The sequence below is a fragment of the Filicampus tigris genome, chromosome 13 (assembly GCF_054856515.1).
Source record: "Filicampus tigris isolate MCC_2025a chromosome 13, RoL_Ftig_1.0, whole genome shotgun sequence".
Taxonomy (NCBI): domain Eukaryota; kingdom Metazoa; phylum Chordata; class Actinopteri; order Syngnathiformes; family Syngnathidae; genus Filicampus; species Filicampus tigris.
The window spans coordinates 24,305,749-24,326,931 of record NC_141229.1 but is presented as its reverse complement, the minus strand read 5'-3'; the positions used below and the strand labels follow the sequence as shown (position 1 = coordinate 24,326,931).

The 21,183-nt window shown below is 46.4% G+C and overlaps 1 protein-coding gene across 1 annotated transcript in view; it reads left to right on the top strand.

Moving 5' to 3' along the window:
• setd3 (SET domain containing 3, actin histidine methyltransferase) overlaps window positions 1–21,183 on the top strand; it is a 189,018-nt gene that overhangs the window by 42,269 nt on the left and 125,566 nt on the right. The window contains exon 4 of the mRNA XM_086049398.1: window positions 11,257–11,405. Within this exon, the coding sequence (XP_085905524.1) occupies window positions 11,257–11,405 (149 nt within the window). The remainder of the gene's footprint in view (window positions 1–11,256; window positions 11,406–21,183) is intronic.

The following is a 21,183-nucleotide window of genomic DNA, read 5'->3' as shown; positions in this document are numbered from 1 at the left end:
GTCTAAAGTGCCGGGTTGATTAATTCTTGCACTCGGTGTCCCAATTCATGACTATCATGGTCCAAAATCCCATTTATATCTCTTGGTGTCATGTGAGGATCGTGATTTGGACCCATACGCAGACATGACACGGAAGTTGAAGAGTAAAAAGTCTTCGTCCACAAAAATACAAAGTAACAACAGATATCAGGACTGGAAGAGAGTTTGCATCCTCACTCCAAGAAGGTTTGACGTACTGACAATGAGTCACAGTCGAACTCAAACTTTTAAACTGTAAGACTTCAGGCCTATATGACATCATAAAGGACAATGCATAAAAGGACCATAGCAACTGCAGAGCAACTAATACATCATGTAAAAAAACAGTAATAAAAGTACCCCCTCTCAAGGGGCACCATCTGGTGCCCAGAATCTAAAACAGAAACAAGGTAAAAAAAAACAAAAAACAGATAAACTTAAGTATAAAACAAGAATTAAAGTAACTTAACAAACGCTAGAAAACAGCTGTACTTGGATCAAGACAGCAAACAAACAGCACTTAGACCCGACAGAGGCAATGAACCAACAAAGACAGAAAATCAAGAAAACAAGAAACAATAAACCAAATAAAGACAAGACAATGAGCAAAACAACGAGCAACACTGAACAAGGCACAAAGTGTACGGGGGAGGTAACACAAGGGATCGGGGTAAACAAGCACAGGTGAATATTACCTGCTTGCTACTTAGAATAAGACAGTAAATGAAAACACAACAGAAACAATAAACTAACAAAGACTGAAGGAAAGCAAATAACTAAATATAAACTGATGAGACAAGGAACGCCTGGACAAGACACAAAATGTTAGAGGGAGTTGTTTGTGTACTTCAAGGGATCTGCTAACCGAGCACAGATGGACACAATAACCTAACCAAACAGACACGTATAACAGAATCATGATGTGAACATGAAATTAAATTCTAAATCAAAACAAAATCAAGAACAGATGGAGAAGGCCAGACAAGAGGTTCCTGGCGGAACCAGTCCGGTGAGCGTCCAGGGGGCCCAATGAGAGGGTTTTAACAGGACCAGTCTGGTGGGCGACCCGGAGGCCAGACGAGAGGGTCGTGGCGGGGACAATCTAGTGGCCCTCCCGAAAGCCAGACAGGTGGTTCTTGATGGGGCCACTCCGGTGGGTGTCCAGGAGGCCTAACGAGAGGGTCATGGCAGGAACAGTCTGGTGGGTGACCCGGAGACCAGACAAGAGAATCTTGGCGGGGCCAGTCCGGTGGGCGTCCAGGAGACCAGACGAGAAGGTCTTGGCAGGACCAGTCTGGTGGGCGACCCGGATGCCAGGCAAGAGGGTCATGGTGGGGACATTCTAGTGGCCCTCCCGAAGGCCAGACAAGAGGTTCTTGGCAGGGCAAGTCCGGTGGGCGTCCAGTAGGCCTGACGAAAGGGTCATGGCAGGACCAGTCTGGTGGGCGTCCAGGAAGCCACGCAGGGGATGAAGGCAGCCTCAGGCCTTGTGCTTCTGTAGCAGAATCCAAGAGCAGCTGCAGAGGTTGCGCCGCCGAGTCAGAGGGCAGCCGAAGGCCTTGTGCCGCCGGAGCAGAATCAGAGGGCAGCTTTAGGCCTTTCGATGCTGTAGTAGAATCCTAGGGCAGACACAGAGGTTGCTCTGCCGGAGCCGTCGTAGCAGAATTCAAGGGCAGCCGCTGAGGTTGCGCCGCCGGAACAGAGTCAGAGGGCAGCCGAAGGCCTTGCGCCACCAGAGCAGAGTCAGAGGACAGCCAAAGACCTTGTGCCGCTGAAGCAAGATTGGAATGGAGGCTGCAAAGCTTGCGCCGCCGGGGAAGAGTCAGAGCCTGGTGGTGCTGAGGAGCCAGGATGGTGGCCTGCATTTGCCAAGGTGCCGCGAAGGGGGCCTTGCTCTGCAGGGGAACCGAAATGGGAGCCTGTAGTTAGTTACCGAGGTGCTGGAAAGTGGGCCTGGCACTGCAGAGGAGCCAGCATGCGAGCCTGTAGTTGCCAAGGTGCTCGGTAGAGGGCATGGCACTGCTGAGGCACCGGGTGCAGAGGAGCCGGCATGGGAACCTGTAGTTGCTGAGGTTCCATAAAGGAGGCCTGTCACTGCCGAGGCATCAGGACGGGGGCACGCATTTGATGAGACGAGAAGGGGGCCTGTCACTGCAGAGGAGTGCATGGGAGCCTGTAGTTGTCGAGGTGCTGGAAAGAGGGTCTGGTACTGCTGAGGCACCGGGTGCAGAGGAGCCGGCATGGGAGCCTGTAGTTGCCAGTGTGCCAGAAAAGGGGGGCTGGCACTGCAGAGGAGCCAGATGGGAGCCTGTAGTTGTCGAGGTGCAGGGAAGATGGCCTGGCACTGCTGAGGCACCGGGGGCAGAGGAGCCGGCATGGGAGCCTGTAGCTGCCAGGGTGTTGCGAAGGGGTGCCGTCTACGTTGGTCACCCTGCGGGGGTCCCGTGTAAATGGCCAACCGGGCGCCCAAGCCAGGGTCTGATGGAAAGTGTTTTGGAGTGGACACTAAGGAATCATCATCAGAAAAACGTGACAGAAACTGACAAGGCCTTGAATAGTGACTTGTGACTTCATTGGGATTTGGACCCATACGCAGACATGACACCAAATTTGAAGAGTAAAAAGTCTTTATCCACAAAAATACAAAGTAACAACAGATGTCAGGACTGGAAGAGAGTTTATGTATTCACTCGAAGAAGGTTACTGACAATGAGTCACTGTCTAACTCAAACTTTTAAACTTCAGGCCTATATGACATCATAAAGAACAACGCATAAATGCACCATAGCAAGTGCAGAGCAACTGATATATCACGTAAACAACCAGTCATAACACTTGGATTCCATGGTCCTCTAATATTATGCAAATCTGGACCCATGGCTGCCATCCACACTTGTTGGACTTCAATACCGTTTTTTATATGATCACCTTAAATTTTCCATTTCCTCAACAAACGGATTTATGTCTGCTTTATGTGGTGTCAGTCCTTCTATGGCCTTTTTGACATCGTTCATAGTCCAGGTCCTATAGATTAAAATAGTCAGGTCGGCACCATCTTGGGTGTTTGGATCGGCTTCCTGAATCATTGGGTACAGGTGTCCTTGGTCAGGTGATTTATTAGTTATTTTGTGGAGCAGTTAGCGTGATAAAAGTTCTAACAGTCTTTTCGACCATTTCAAGTCAGTTCCGCCTGATCTAGTCATTCTGTGTGACATTGCCTCATAATGTGGAGGTGGTGGTAATTCAGCGGAAAGAGGGCCAGTTACACCCTCCCCTTCACTTTCTTCAACAACTCTCTCTGTTCCCCTTGACACCGGTCTTGTTTCATCATCCTTCTTTCTATGAAACATTAATTGTTTTAGAGCATTACAGAAAGGGATGCTCTCTTAAGATAAGGGCACAATTCCCTTTCTGTAGCTGCATCATGAGGCATGCTCTGCTTTCTTCACAGACAACTTCAACTTACATGACACAAACAAGTTTATAGTGTTAAATATAGGCTGAGTTATTCAGTCAGCTTTGCAACACCATAAGAGTAAATACGGGATAACTTATGTACAATTATTCTAACAATGGTCCTACAAATTACAATCCCGAATAGGTTGAATGGATTATTGATCATTTTCTTTCTTTTTTGCTTGGCGTTTGGCCTTTCTGCAACTGCCTGATTATGAGGAAAAATGCAAAGCCAGACTGTTTTCTACTAATGTGTCCTGCCACGCCTTTGACTTCAGTGCCTGTGTGGATGAGGTGCTCCAGTGAACTCACTTAAATTCCCATACAGTTCTAGCTCTCCGCAACAGTGCAGAATCCATTCAACTAAAACGTGTGTTTTTTGGGCGGGTGGGGTGGGGAAGAGGGTTGTACTGACCGATAGGCAATTACTATTTGGTCCGGCTTGACGGACGCCGATTGACGAACCTGCAAATAATAATAAAATTCCCACATCTAAGATAAACAATATGGATTACTGCATAGTGTTAGAACTGTCCTAAAGTTGAAATTGTCCTGGATAAGTCCTGAAAATGATTTCAAGAACAAATTGAGGAACCCAGAATCCTGCTAATACATGTCAATTATTTACTAGTTTTCTTATATTTATTCATTTTTCTTATTGTTTTTTATTCATTATTTTAAGATTTTTCTTTTATAACAATATTGCTCATGTATTTGTATTATATAGTATAACGTAGGGCTGTCCCGGCTAGTCGACATAGTCAACATCACCGATGACGTTAATACGTCAGCCCGCACAACATACCGCAGACGATGAGTTTCGATGACGTAAATACGTCGGCACGCACATACCGTCGAGTGTCGATGATGTACCGTATTTTCCAGACTATACGTTGCCCCGTCGCACCAGCCATAAAATGCATAATACAGAAGAAAAAAACATATGTCGCACTTGAGTATAAGTCGCCCCCCCCCTCCACCCCCGCTCGGAATCCAAGTTGTCTCTGTCGCGTAACACAATTGAAAGTGTCCATATAAATCAAATTAATAAAATGGTGCTCTTAGTGCACCTCATTTACACCGAGCTACGATGGTAACATTTAGCTAACATTCACACATGTAGCATTACAGGAAAGTTACAGTAAGATAACTTTAAACTCACCAAAATAGTCATAGATCGATTAAATAAGTCTTATTTATCGCCGACCACGTAGAATGTTTCCAAGTCTCCAAAAGTATGTTTGTATTCAGTCGTAATTCTCTCTCTGTTTGTCTCCCCCGCTCTTGCTGCGTTGCCTGTGTGGCTGGCTGATAAGATAAGATAAGAATGCCTTTATTGATCCCACAGTGGGGAAATTTTCATTGTTACAACAGCAAAGATATAGGTCACACAGGGACGGCGGCATAGTGTAGCCATTAATGTATAACATTAACGGCAAACATTCGGGATCAAACCTATGTAAATATAAGCAGTAACATGTGTATATACACATGTATATACACACCAACATACATCTACATAAAAAGTATGAGGAACACTCATTTTGGCCTGTACATAGTACAGAGGAAAAATACTCTAAGTAAGTGACAGTGCTGCAGTGCTGTAGTGAAATGTAAGGAACAGCATTGGATAAAAATAAAACTAGACTAACAGTAGTGGGGAATGTTGAGTATTGCACGGTATTACAGTAGTGGGGAATATTGGGTATTGCACGATATGAGCTCAGGTGCAGGACTGCACAATTGCACTAATGTCCGCCAGTTTGTAGAGACTACACAATGTTCTTGTTAAAGAGTCTGACAGCAGCAGGCAAGAAGGAACGGCGGAATCTCTCCTTTGCACAGCGAGGGTGCAACAGTCTGTCACTGAAGGAGCTGTGGAGTGCTGTTAGGGTGCCCTGGAGGGGGTGGGCCAGGTTGATTGACATTGATGACACCTTGGCCATCATCCTGCTGTCCCCCACCGAGTCCACAGAGTCCAGGGAGCAGCCCAGGACAGACCAGTTTGTCCAGCCGCTTCTTGTCCCGGGCTGAGACGCCGCCTGCCCAGGTGACCACTCCCTGGAAAATGACCAATGCAACCACCGAGTCATAAAAGTTCCTGAGGAGTGTCCCCTGAACCCCAAAAGACATCAGTCTCCTGAGTAGGAAGAGTCTGCTCTGACTCTTCCTATAGAGGGCGTCTGTGTTGTCGCACCAGTCCAGTTTATTGTTCAGATGAACACCCAGGTACTTGTAAGTTGAGACTCTCTCAACATCTGTTCCCCGGATATTCACTGGTGCAGGTGAAGAGTGCTGGCGCCTACCGAAATCCACCACCATTTCTTTGGATTTCCCCGCATTGATCAGGAGGCGGTTCTGCTGGCACCAGTCCACAAAACCCTGAGTAAGTTCTCTGTACTCCCGATCATCTCCGCCTGTGATGAGGCCGACAATCGCAGAGTCGTCAGAGAATTTCTGCAGGTGACAGGTAGGGGTGTTGTAGTTGAAGTCCGAGGGTGAACAGGAAAAGGGCCCCCGTGCTGCAGAGGAGCACGTCAGACACACAGTCCTATGTCCTCACATACTGTGACCGGTTTGTGAGGTAGTCCTGGATCCATGTGGTGAGGTGGTGGGCCACCCCCGCCCGCTCCAGCTTGTCTCCCAGTAGGGTGGGCTGGATGGTGTTGAAAGCACTGGAGAAATCAAAGAACATGATCCTCACAGTGCTCCCCGCCTTCTCCAGGTGGGAGAATGAAGTGTGGAGGAGGTAGATGATGGCATCATCCACACTGATGCCAGGCTGATATGCGAACTGGAGTGGGTCCATTGAGGAGCTCACCAGGGGGCGCAGGTGGACAAGGACCAGTCTCTCCAGGATATTCATCAGGTGAGACGTCAGCGCCACTGGTCTGAAGCTGTTGAGCTCCTTCGGGTGGGGGGTCTTTGGCACCGGGACCAGGCAGGATGTTTTCCATAGCTGGGGGACCCTGCCCAGCTTCAGGCTCAGGTTCAACATGTGCTGGACAATTCCACACAGCTGGTCTGCGCAGGATTTGAGGAGCTGGGGGCTGATGCCATCTGGACCCGCTGCCTTCCTCGCCTTCATCTTCTTCAGCTGGTTCCTCACCTGAGATGATGTGAAGGCCAAGGCTGGACAGGAGGGAGTGGTGGCTATCTGGTGTAGCTGGGAGCTGGAGACTGTGCAGAGAAGGGGGAAGGGGGTGATACGCCTAGCATGAGGAGTCGGTGGAGTAGGTGGCGGCTGCAGCAGGAGAGACTGAGTGGAGGCAGGCATCTGATCGAACCTATTGAAAAAGAGATTCAGCTCATTTGCCCACTGCAGGTCCCCCCCAGTCCGGGTCTTGGGTTGTCCGTGGCCTGAGATGGTCTTCAGGCCCCTCCAGACTCCCCTGGCGTTATTCTGCAGCAGCTGCTCCTCCATCCTCTTCCTGTAGGACCTTTTCCCCTCTCTGATCCTCCTCCTCAGCTGGCGCTGCACAGTCTTCCGCTCCTCTATGTTGCCTGACGCAAAAGCCCTCCTCTTCTCCTTCAGGAGAGCTTTTATGTCTGGTGTGATCCAGGGTTTGTTGTTGGAGAAACACCTTACTGTCCTGGTGGGTATGGTGTTCTCCATGCAGAAATTTATATAGTCTGTAACAGTGCCCGTTAGACTACTAATGTCTTCCCCGTGAGCATCGCTGAATACTTCCCACACAGTTGTGCTGAAGCAGTCCTTTAAGGCCTCCTCGGCCTCTCCAGACCATCTCTGAACCGTGCGGGTCACAGCTGGCTGCCTGCGGACCAGAGGTTTGTACACAGACTGGAGAGCCACCAGGTTGTGATCAGCTTTGCCCAGCGGGGGGAGGGGCAGTGATGTGTATGCCTCCTTGGTGTTGGCATAGAAAAGGTCCAGTGTTTTATTGTCTCTGGTGTGGCAGGTGACATACTGTGTGAATGAAGGCAGAGAGGAGGAAGGGGAGGCATGATTGAAGTCACCAGAGATGAGTATCAGGGCATTTGGGTGCTGTGTTTGTAGCCTGCTCACTGCTGCAGTCAAGACATCACAGGCTGTGTCGCTGCTGGCAGCTGGTGGGACGTCGACGGTCACCGCGATCACATGACTAAACTCTCGCGGGATGTAGAATGGCCTCATGCCAACAGCTACCAGCTCAATATCCCTGCTGCAAAGCTGCTCCTTAATCGTGATGTGCCCAGGATTACACCATCTATCGTTCACAAACACAGCCAGCCCTCCTCCTTTCCTCTTTCCACTCTCCAGCGTCCTGTCCGCGCGTATGATTTGGAAGCCGTCCAATTCTACGACCGCGTTCGGCGTTAGCGCTGTTAGCCACGACTCCGTGAATAGCATCAGGCTAGCCTCCCGGAAGTCCCTCTCATGCCGGGTAAGCGCCGCTAGCTCGTCCATCTTGTTGGGGAGCGATGATGCAAGACCAGGCAGACACGGCCCGTGCCTGAAAGCAACAGTACAGTATTCTGTATAGATGGATTGATAGACAATCAAATTGTCTTTTCATCATACTATTTTAATAACCTATTTAACACAATATTACATTTTAACCGTTTAAATTTTTCATGCATTTTGATAGCATTTAGGATTTATCTTTATTTGGGTTACAATTAGGGATATGTGCGACTAGTCGTTTAACCATTTAACCATCTATGATTTATTAAACATTTAGTATTTTACTAGTCGGTTAAATGCTGCATTAAGAATCACGCATCTAATTCCTCATGCCTCGGCCTCTGTGAAAAAACTGAGCACCAACAGAGAGAATTGCGGCCCTCCCCGCCCCCCACACGCACACATAGTAGGGGGCGGGGACACTAAGTTTTGGGGAAGAAAAGTCAATTCTGTCAAAGCTATCACGAAAAACAACAACACCGTTTGGCACTATTTTGATGCAGCAGATTACAACAAGGTCGTCTGTAGTCTTTGTAAGCACAAACTCGCTTACAACCACTCTCTCGGAGCGATGAGAAACCACATCCAAAGTAAATCTCGATGTGAACCTGCAGGTCGATGGCGGCGGGGCCAGTCAGACGAGCATGAGAGCATTTGTTCCAGCCAGGCGTTGCGATGCTCACCGCACAGCAAAGATTTCCCAAGTCATTTGTAAAATGACGCGATATGCTGCCGCTTTCTTTTGTTGAGGGCAAACGGTTCAAAAAAATTAATGCTGTATATTGAGTCTGAGTAGGCTATGTCGTGCCAAGTCACAAAACAATAACGCCCCAACTCGAGAATAGCCATAACCAAATGAAAGAGTAGATAGTCCGAGCATTTGAGCGCGTCGGCTATGTGGCCAATGCCTTAACTACAGACGGATGGACGTCCATAGCCACCGAATCTTACATGACTATAACGTGTTTAACGTATGTGGACGAAGGACATCCCCGCAGCTGTGTGCTTCATGCGCCTTGGAGGAAATACACACAGCTGAAAACTTGGCTACTCTCCTGCGGAGTGTTTGATGGGTACGTGGGCACTAGAAAACAAAGCCGTCGCCTGTGTGCATGATAATGCACCTAACATAAGGCGAATGACACCCTGCTGGACTGGGAGTCGGTACCATTATTCATTACATTATTAATGGTAAATGCCATGCATTGCATTGGCAAATGTATGAGAAATGTATTTCTCTTTCAATTGTTCACTTTTATTCAATCACTTGTCGTTATATCAATATAATTTAGATTAACAAACTGTCCTGAATGTTTGGGCTAAAATAGCCCCACTGTAAATACACAAAACATTTGCATTTTAAACTTTGGATTCAATATGTATTGCATTTAAAGTTTTCTTGCTTATAGACTAGTCGACTAGTCGCAAATAAAATTTGAGACTAGTCGGCGGACAAATTAGTCGAAATTCCCATCCCTAGTTACAATAACATGTCAAATGATATACACTACAGGTTATTCTGCCTGTTGTAAAGTCAATATGTAATGCATGTTTATATGCAGCCTTATACCGCCCTCCTGTGGTTGTTTGGTGTATTGTTTGCTGACCTTGAAAAGGAAAGGGATACAATATAATGTGTCAATAATCTCATCTCACACATAAGTCGCTCGAGAGTACAAGTCGCCCCCCGGTCAAACTATGGAAAAAAAAAAACCCGCAACTTATATTTCGGAAAATACGGTAAATACGTCAACACGTGCATACCATCAGTTGTAAACAAGTGCGCACAGAAGATATAATATCGGCGATATGTAACTACTTCAACTTAGAAACTCCAGCTAGAGCGAATGTTGCAAGATGCGGAACCAAAGTGGCCAGGTTCAATATGTTAAACCTGATGCAACATTGTAGAACGAAACCTGTGAACGAGCACCAAGAGTTTGTGGCGGCGGCAGCAGTGAGCATTAACAAGGGCAATTGACCGCAACAACAAACCTTGCTTTGTTGCGCCTTATACAGTAAATACAGTATCTTGCTCATTCACGACACTAGTGTGTGGTGACTGTTCAGTATTAGCCGTCGCTATTGGCCCAGAGCGGACGCTCTTAACCAATGGCGGGGCTGCTTTTTCATGTTGAGGGAAAAAAAAAAACAGTGAGGTACAGGAGAAATAATGTCGGCGGTAATATGGAACTACTGTACTTCAACATAGAAACTCCGCCGAGTACAATAGTTAAGTGCAAAATTGGCGGTGCAAAAGTTGCAAGAGGTGGATTTGAAGTGGCCAGGTTCAATACGTCAAACCTGATAAAACATTTGAGGACGAAACATGTGAATAAGCACCAAGAGCTTGCGGCGGCGGCGGCAGCAGCTGCGAGCATGAACAAGGGGAATGGACCGCAACAACAAACCCTGCTCAATTTTGGATTTTGGAGTTGAACTTGTTGGATTTTTCTACTGCTTGCTTTTGGTTTTGAAAATGGATTTGGGAGCGGAAGTTGTTGCGATGGGTCACTAATACCAAAAACAAACTGTTATAATAATGTCCTATAGCTTTTGTAATTATTCCGACACAATCTCGCTCAAAGATACCTCGTGGATATTATTTCTTACTTTTTTCCTGTTTCACAAAGGTTTTTAAATCTGACCAAGCCATGATAGAAATGGTTTTATATCCAAGTGAGTATGCAGTTCTTTAGGATTACAAGAAAAAAATGCTCATTAATAGCTTTTTCTTCCCCCAAAAGTCTGGTTTCGGTACAGTGTCGGCATCGGCCGATACCGCACAGCTGGGTATTGGAATCGGTATCGGGGCCAAAAAATGGCATCGGAACAACACTAGTCAAAATTACAGGGTTGTGTTTCAGCTTTGTGCATTATGGGGCTAACATTAGCTATTTCATTCCAGTCAAATTGTATTGGTGTTGCCGACATAAATTGTGCCGTTTCTTTATGTACCCACAAACGGTAACACGTGACATCTGTTTATAAATCCAAACCACTGCTGCTCCGGAAAGCTCTCGGTCTCACCGTCTCTGTGCAGACCCCGGGCGCAGCACAGCATGCCCATCATATTTAGGATGATGTCCTGCTCCCGCTGCTTAAAAAAAAAAGAAACAAAACAAAAAAAAACTAGAGGAAACACTGGCCTGCTTACTATAGTCCGTGACTTTTCAAAATCATTGTATTATTTCAGTATGCGCTCTGCTTTATCCGTCTATTTTTAAGGTGAAAGCAAACTGATTAAAAAACTGTTACACAGTCCCCCCCAATTCAAGGGTTTCTCAGGGGATTTGGTGCGCTCCAACACTATGAAATTCTTTATTTTTCAAAAGGGATTGCAAATGCAACTAAAATTTTAAAATGTCCTTTTTTAGGTATGTCGGTCATATTTGAGGGTTGCAGACACAGCCATTTCCAAGATCTGGTGTCCTGGGCAAAAGCGAATGGGTCTTCCTGTGATGGTCTCCAAATTGCCAACTTTGGAAGAGAAGGGTATGGGCTCCAAGCCACAAGAGACATAAAGGTGAGAATAGGGCTGTGCAATTAATCTAAATTCAATTACAATTAAGATTATTACACTCCACGGTTAAAAAAATTGGCATAATCATGAAAAATTATTAATATTTAGTTTGTTTACACAAGGAAATCATACTTGAATTTAAACATTTGCAACTTTTTTTAAATTTTGTAACTCAATTTAGAAATTTTGTTTGGAACTTAGAAAACTATAGTGTCTCAAAGAAATGTATTTGTGTTTATATTTTTTACATTTTCTTGTATCAAAAAAGAAATTACCGTTTGAATAATCGTGATTTCAATTATTACAGAAATAAATTTTGTTGAATATTTTTTCATAATCGAGCAGCCCTAGGTGAGAATAAGGTGGTGTTCACTATACTGTACATTTGACTCCAAATAAAGTTACAAGTGGTAGCAAGTCATATTGACCTCAATTGTCAAAATTTGCGTTAGAGTATGATCTTGACCTTGTACAGATGGTATGTTTTTTTTCTACAATTATAGATACATATGTGCTTATCACTTGGAAGTTATTTGAATTCACTTTAATTTATATTAGTGGTTTATTGTGAAGTTATCAGTTATTTGGGTTTTGGAGGCATTTTAAGTGTTTTTTTTTGTTTTTTTTATAAATTCCATCAGTATGACAACCCCTTGTCATGTTGCTACATATATTTTAACACAATACAGCAACAGATGTAATACCATTTGTGAAAAACAACTAATATGAGAGCTGCGAGCAGCTATAACGGGCCCTCGCAACCCTGTCAAAATTGGGGTATTTGCACATTAAGGTACTTGCAAATCGGGGTACTTGCAAATAGGACAATAAGCATAAAAAATTAGCTGTTTTTGCCAGGCCTGATGTTTTTCCAAAGTTGCATGAGTTTCTTTGAGGATTAGACCGTGAAAAACAGCATAATTTTTCTTTGCAAATGGCTCATCAAAATGGCAACAATGTGCAACAAAATAAAACACTTTAAATAACTTTTCATCTTAAGCATGTTTAGGTGAAACACTCAAAGTTTGTAGACAATCGGAATAAATCTCTTGAAGGAGTTTGTTAAAATACGACTTCTACAAAAGGCCAAAAATGTTGGCCAATTCCAAAATAAAGTAAAAATGGCAAACTTCCTTTAAGATTTAGCCTGTGGCTATACGATACGTTTTTGTAGGTCTTGGGCTGTTCCAGATGTTACGTATGCAACCAAATTTTCGTAGATCTAGGTGAAATATGACCACTATGAAAATCACCAAAAGTTGCGACAATTTCAGAGTAAATTCAAAATGGTTGACTTCCTGTTAGGTTTAGCACATTTCTACAAAAGATGTTTTTAAAGGTCGTAGGCTGTTACATATACCAGCAAATGTTCATAGATGTAGATGAAATTTACAACCCAGAATATTTTGTTAAGCAGGAATTATGAAACGCAAAGTTTGATGCTCAGCCCCATCATATAGTGTTTCGAAAACGTAAAATATTTTTCCCTAATGTTGTCCCACGTAATGAGATGGTACAACTCAAATTTGAAGTGAATCAGGTGAACCATCTCGGACTTGGTGGCAAATGTATGACCCCTGTAAATGTGCACAAATGGTCCAAAGTTGTACTTTGAAATACCCATTACTCACTTCCTGGAAAATGAAATAAAAATATTTCAATAAATTTTCATTTTAAACATCTTTAGATGAAGCATGCAAAGTCTGAAGATGCTCTAGGAGGAGTTCGTTAAAATATGACCACTATGAAAGTCACAAAACGTTGCGACAATTCCAAAGTAAATTCCAAATAGTTGACTTTCTGTAAGGTTTACCACATGGCTAAAAATACATTTTGTAAGTCTTCGGCTGATACATATACCAGCAAATTTTCATAGATGTAGGTGAAACGTACAACCCAGAATCCTTCGTTAAGCAGAAATTATGAAACGCAAAGTTTGATGCTCAGCCCCCGTCATATAGTGTTTCAAAAACATAAAATATTTTTCCCTGATATTGTCCAAAGTGTTGAGATTGTACAACCCAAATTTGAAGTCAATCGGGTGAACAATCTTGGACTAGGGGACAAATGTGTGACCCCTGTAAATGTGCACAAATGGACCAAAGTTGTACATTCAAATAGCCTATGCCTATAAGATAGTTTTTTTGTAGGTCTTGGGCTGTTACTGATGTCTCCTAATCGTCACAGATCTGGTTAAAATGTAGAACCGGGAATGCTTCCTTAAATATGCGTAGGGGTGGGCTACAGAGATTTGTTTTTAAACAAGCACAAGAAATCAATACAGTATTTATTTTTATGCCATGTCTAATGTGTGTGCAACGTTTCTAAATTTTTCGCACAGGTTTAGACCCTCAAAAACTGCAGCACTTTCTTTATAAACAGTGCCTCACCGTGGCATCAGCGTGCGATGAAATAAAAAGATTTCAATAACTTCTCATTTTAAACATGTTTAGATGAAACACCGAACGTTTGAAAACCATCGGATAAAATCTCTCAATAACTTGTCATCTGTAGCATATTTAGGTGAAACACTCGAAGTTTGTAGTCTCTCCGATAAAATCTCTAGGAGTTTGTTAAAATATGACCTCTACAATAGGGCACAATTATTGCCCTATTCAAAAATAAAGTAAAATGGCAGACTTCCTGTAAGATTTAGCCTATGGCCATAAGATACTTTTTTGTAGGTTGTTTTGTAGGCTGTTACAGATGTCTCCAAATTGTAACAGATCTAGTTAAAATGTAGAACCGTGAATGTGTCCTTAAATATGTGTAGGGGGCTCTATAGAGACATGTTTTTAAACAAGCACAATAAATCTCTAGAGTTTTTATTTTTATGCCAGGCCTAATGTGTGTGCAAAGTTTCATGAGTTTTCGCCCAGGTTTAGACCCTCAAAAACAGCATAATTTTCTTTATGGACAGTGCATCGCCGTGGCATCAGCGTCAAATCCAATATAATCAAATACAAATCTTTCAATAACTTTTCATCTTAAACATGTTTAGATGAAACACAGAAAGTTTGAAAACAATCGGATAAAATCTCTAGGAGGAGTTCGTTAAAATATGGCCTCTAAAAGGCCAATATAGGTGCAAAACTTCAAAATACAGCCAAAATGGCAGACTTTGTGTTGGATTTAGCATATGAGACTAGCGACTACAAAACACATATTTGTATTGGGCTGTTACATATGCTTCCAAATGTTCACAGATCTACGTGAAACGTGGAAGCAGGAACGCTTGATTGAAAATTTGTAGGTGGCACTATCGAGCTATTTTTGGAAAATAGCACAGGAAATCTCTAAAATATTTTGATTCATGCAAGGTCTGATGTGTGTGCAAAGTTTCATGAGTTTTCGCCAAAGTTCAGACCCTCTAAAACAGCATGAGTTTTCATGATATACAGTGCGTCGCCACGACAACATCGTACAGCGAAATAAAAAAAGATTTCAATAAGTTTTCATCTTATCCATCTTTAGATAAAGCATGCAAAGTTTGAAGATGATCAGATAAATGCTCTAAGAGGAGTTGGTTAAAATATGACAACTATGACAGTCCCAAAAAGGTGCGTGTAAGGTTCACACCAAGTGAGACAAACAACGCACAAAATGAGAGAAGACACTCAACACAATATTGTCATTTTACTTGCGCAAGGAGAGCGAAGGAAACTGCCGCAACAGTTCCTAAAACCCTCTGATAAGCACCTCCATCTCCTCGCTTTTATTTTCTTAGGAGTCCTTGATTACAAAGGTGTTCCAGCTTGAAGTGAAAGGGGAGCGAAAGCAGCTGGAACACTCTGAACTTGTTTTGTGTGTGTGTGTGATGCTCAGCCCCCGTCATATGGTGTTTCAAAAACGTAAATTATTTTTCCCTATTGTTGTCCCACCTGTTGAGATGGTACAACGCAAATTTGAAGTCAATCGGGTGAACCATTTCGGACTAGGGGTCAAATGTATGACCCCTATAAATGTGCACAAATGGGCTATCGTTCTACTTGAGAATACGCATAACTCACTTCCTGTACATGTTAGGGCATGGGCACCAAAGACTTTTTGTACGTCTGGGGGTGCTACACGTGCGTAGCTACAGTGCTACAGTTTTCGTAGCTGTAGGTCAAATTTACCGGGGCAGGGCTTTGATGAACCACTGGCCAAAAAATTTAGCTAAATTCCAAGGTAAAATCCAAATGTGCTTCCTGTAAGGTTTAGCGCATGGCTATAAAAGACAATTTTGTAGGTCTTATGCTGTTACGTATACCACCAAATTTTCATAGACTAGGTGAAACGTACAACCCAGAATCCTTCGTTAAGACAGAATTATGAAACGCAAAGTTTGATGCTCAGCCCCCGTCATATAGTCTGTTGAAAACATAATTTTTTTTCCATGTTGTTGTCTCAAGTGTTGAGATGGTACAACCCAAATTTTAGGTCAATCGGGTAAACCGTCTACGACTAGGGGGCACATGTATGACCCCTGCAAATTTGCACAAATGGGCCAAAATTTGGCCAGTTTTTTTCAGCAGGGGTTGCACTACAGCATGCTTAAACTGTTGGGGGACCACACCGGAAGACAGGCTGCTGTTGATAATGGCCAAAACCGATTTACCAATTGTCGGGACAATCTCCTTAAAGAGGTGTGGAGGAATGGAGTCATAAGGGGAGCCCGATGGTTTCATATGGCAAACCATTTCCTCCAAGAAACCGGCTCAAACGAATCGAACACTGCTGAACAAGGAACTTGTACAGAGGGATCAAATGTGGCGTTCGAAACAAGAACCCTGGCTGTAGCACCTTGTCAATGAAAAACTGCAAGAATTTGTCGCACATTTCAGGGGATGAGTCCATCCAAGTCAGTTGACGGGGCTTGAGTACAGAGTCGATTGTTTTAAATAGGGCACGTGGATTTTGTCGATTTGCCTGAATCAAACATGACAAATGGTCTCTCTTGGACTCATTCACATTTCTCTGGTAAGGATGCCAGCAGTCCTTTAGGATTTGATAAGCGACCTGCAGCCTGTCTTTTTTCCACCGGCGATCAGCTCTGCGGCATTCTTGTTTAGCTGTGCGAGTGCTCTCATTAAACCAGGGCTCCGGTCTAATTTTATGCCGCCTAATTTTTAATGGAGCCATGGAGTCCAAAATATTAAGATGAATGGAAGTGCTGAGCTCCTCTGTGTTTGAAGAGGGAACACAAAGCTGATCAAAGGCATCAGAGAACTGACTAGCAGTGAGGTGGTTAAAAACCCGGGCCTTGCGCATTAGCTCTGACAGCACTAGAAAACATTACATCAAAGAGCACAGTCTTATAATCAGAGAGCACGTTGTCCAAAACTTTCAAATTTGAGACCGATAGACCATAAGAAAGGACAAGGTCTAAAGTATGTTCTTGTTTGTGAGTGGAGCCAGCCACGCCATCCATCCATCCATTATCTCCCGCTTATCCGAAGTCTGGTCGCGGAGGCAGCAGCTTCAGCAGGGAAGCCCAGACTTCCCTCTCCCCAGCAATCTTCCAGCTCTTCCTGGAGGGATCTCAAGGCGTTCCCAGGCAAGCCGGGAGACATAGTCTCTCCAGCGTGTTCTGGGTCCTCCTCTGGGTCTCCTGCCGGTGGGACATGCCCGGAACACCTCACCAGGGAGGCGTCCAGGAGGCATCCTAATCAGATGCCTGAGCCACCTCAACTGGCTCCTCTCAATGCGGAGGAGCAGCGGCTCGACTCTGAGTCCCTCCCGGATGGCCAAACTTCTCACCCTATCTCTAAGGGAGAGCCCGGACACCCTGCGAAGGAAACCCATTTCGGCCGCTTGTATCCGAGATCTTGTTCTTTCGGTCATGACCCACAGCTCATGGCCATAGGTGAGAGTAGGAACGTAGATCGACCGGTAAATTGAGAGCTTCGCCTTTCGGCTGAGCTCCTTCTTCACCACGACAGACCGATACAGGGTCCGCATCACAGCAGACGCTGCACCGATCCGCCTGTCGATCTCCCGTTCCATCTTACCCTCACTCGTGAACAAGACTCCAAGATACTTGAACTCCTCCACTTGGGGCAGAATCCCATCCCCGACCCGGAGAGGGCACGCCACCCTTTTCCGACTGAGGACCATGGTCTCAGATTAGGAGGTGCTGATTTTCATTCCGACCGTTTCACACTCCAGCGAGAGTTGGAGATCGCGGCTTGAAGAAGCCAACAGCACCACATCATCCGCAAAAAGCAGAGAGCAATACTGAGGCCACCAAAGCGGACCCCCTCGACACCTCGGCTGTGCGTAGAAATTCTGTCCATAAAAGTTATGAACAGAATCGGTGACAAAGGGCAGCCTTGGCGGAGTCCAACCCCCGAATCCAACTTACTGCCGGCAATGCGGACCAAACTCTGACATCGGTGGTACAGGGACCGGACAGCCCTCATCAGGGGGCTCGGTACCCCGTACTCCCGAAGCACCCCCCACAGAACTCCCCGAGGGACACGGTCGAACACCTTCTCCAAGTCCACAAAACACATGTAGACTGGTTGGGCGAACTCCCATCACCCTCGAGGACCCTGCTGAGGGTGTAGAGCTGGTCCACTGTTCCACGGCCGGGACGAAAACCACATTGCTCCTCCTGAATCCGGGATTCGACCTTCCGATGGACCCTCCTCTCCAGCACCCCTGAATAGACCTTGCCGGGGAAGCTGAGGGGTGTGATCCCTCTGTAATTGGAGCACACCCTCCGGTCCCCCTTCTTTAAATGGGGGACCACCGCCCCGGTCTGCCAATCCAGAGGCACTGTCCCCGATGTCCACGCGATGTTGTAGAGACGTGTCAACCATGACAGCCCCTCAACATCCAGAGCTTTTATGAACTCCGGGCGGATCTCATCCACCCACGGGGCTTTGCCACCGAGGAGCTTTTTGACTACCTCGGTTACTTCAACCCCAGAGATAGGAAAGCCCACCTCAGAATCTCCAGGCTCTGCTTCCTCAGTGGAAGGCGTGTCGGTGGAATTGAGGAGGTCTTCGAAATACTCTCCCCACCGACCCACAACGTCCCGAGTTGAGGTCAGCAGCACCCCATCTCCACTATAAACAAGTGTTAATGGTGCACTGCTTCCCTCTCCTGAGACGTCGGATGGTGGACCAGAATTTCCTCGAAGCCATCCAAAAGTCATTTTCCATGGCCTCCCCGAACTCCTCCCACACCTGAGTTTTTGCCTCAGCAACCGCCAGAGCTGCATTCCGCTTGGCCAGCCAGTACCTGTCAGCTGCCTCCGGGGTCCCGCAGGCCAAAAAGGCCCGATAGGACTCCTTCTTCAGCTGGACAGCATCCCTTATCGCTCGGGGATTGCCGCCACGACAGGCACCGACCACCTTGCGGCCACAGCTCCGATTGGCCGCCTCAACAATGGAGGCACGAAACATGGTCCACTCGGACTCGATGTCCCCCGCCTCCACCGGTCGTGGGAAAAGTTCTGTCGGAGGTGGGAGTTGAAACTCCTTCTGACGGGATTCTGCCAGACGTTCCCAGCAAACCCTCACAATACGTTTGGGTCTGCCAGGTCGGACCGGCATCTTCCCCACCATCGGAGCCAACTCACCACCAGATGGTGATCAGTTGACAGCTCTGCCCCTCTCTTCACTCGAGTGTCCAAAACATACGGCCGCAAGTCCGATGATACGACTACAAAGTCGATCATCGAACTGCGGCCTAGGGTATCCTCGTGCCAAGTGCACATATGGACACCCTTATGTTTGAACATGGTGTTCATTATGGACAATCCTTGATGGGCACAGAAGTCCAATAACCGAACACCGCTCGGGTTCAGATCGGGGGGCCGTTCCTCCCAATCACACCTCTCCAGGTCTCACTGTCATTGCCCACGTGAGCATTGAAGTCCCCCAGCAGAACGATGGAGTCCCCAGGTGGAGCGCCTTCCAGCACACCCTCCAAGGACTCCAAAAAGGGTGGGTACTCTGCACTGCTGTTTGGTGCATAAGCACAAACAACAGTCAGGACCCGTCCCCCCACCCTCAGGCGGAGGGAGGCTACCCTCTCGTCCACCGGGCTAAACCCCAATGTACAGGCGCCAAGCCGAGGGGCAATAAGTATTCCCACTCCTGCTCGGCGCCTCTCACCCTGGGCAACTCCAGAGTGGAAGAGTGTCCAACCCCGCTCGAGAGGACTGGTACCAGAACCCAAGCTGTGCGTTGAGGTGAGCCCGACTATATCTAGTCGGAACCTCTCAGCCTCACACACCAGCTCAGGCTCCTTCCCTGCCAGAGAGGTGACATTCCATGTCCCAAGAGCTAGTTTTTGTTGCCGGGGATCGGACCGCCATCATGAGCCGTCACCTTTTCGTGGTGGAGGGGTTTGTGCACCCTAATGATCCTCGGAGCTAAGTTGTCTGGGGCTTTATGCCCCTGGTAGGGTCACCTATGGCAAACAGGTCCTAGGTGAGGGACCAGACTAAGCACGGCTCAAAGTGACCCCTTATGAAGAAAAAAATTAATGGATCACTTTTTCCCTCTTCCGGACGTGGGTCACCGGGGCCCCCTTCTGGAGCCAGGCCTGGAGGTGGGGCTCGATGGCGAGCGCCTGGTGGTCGGGCCTGCACCCACGGGGCCCGGCCGGGCTCAGCCCGAAAAGGACACGTGGGTCCCCCTTCCCATGGGCTCACCACTGGTGGGAGGAGCCAAAGGGGTCAGGTGCCGTGTGAGCTGGGCGGCGGCAGAAGACAGAGACCTTGGCGGTCCGATCCCCGGCAGCCGGCCACGCATTGCACCAAATTAAAAGTCAATGAGTCTTAAAAAGTCATTTGCCAGTGTTTTTTCAGGACAACGCACGTGAATATTAAAGTCCTCCATGACCAGGATGTGATCATATTGCAACATGATTTCGGCGAGGAGATTTAAAAAGTAACTCAGAAACTCCTTGTTGTATTTGGGAGGACGCTATATGACAGCGCAGAGCACAGGGACGGCACTGGCAACTTCAAATAATGTGCCTTCAAAGCTGCGGAAACGCTGTGGCGAATATACACTGTTTACATTTAAATTTGTTTTTAAAAACAGTCGCCGTTCCTCCACCTCGGCCTGAAGTTCTCGGCGCATCCAAGTAAGAGTATGCAGGTGGTAATAATTCAAGCATCGCACTGCACTCACCGGCGCCAGTCCAAGTCTCTGTCAGGCAGAGGAAATCCAAGTTGTTGGAAAGAAATAGCTCCCTCAGGACAAACGATTTGTTCGTCAACGACCGGGCGTTCAGGCGCGTTCCTTGTGGGAGCACCAGCAGAAGCAGATGCGCGTGCCACCTCCTTGACAAGTTGGCGATTCAAACCGCGTCCGATGGCGCTTGGTGGGCGGCGGCGCAGCCGACGACGGGTATCAGGCAGCCAGCAGGGGGGTCCTGGGCGAGGCACAGCGGTGGAATACGTCCGTGCGTCCATGAGCAAGCAGGGGACGAAGCGTGCACCTGCTCCCTTTTTTGCCTCGCTAGCTTGCCACCACGTTTGCCTCGGCGCTGTTTTCGCGGTGGTGGTTGCGCTGGGAGATAGAAGAGGTCCGTCGTGATGTCAGCAGGCAACGTCTCTTTCCAGTTGTGCTCAAACGCATCCGAACTTCCAACGCTGCATCTCAAGTCCAATAAAGTATAAGTGAATAAGTAAAATATTATATGATATACCGCGCATCGTCACTACAACATACAAGAAAATAAAAAGATTTCAATAACTTTTAATGTTGAACATGTTTAGATGAAGCATGCAAAGTTTGAACACAATCACATAAATGCTCTAGGAGTTTGTTAAAAT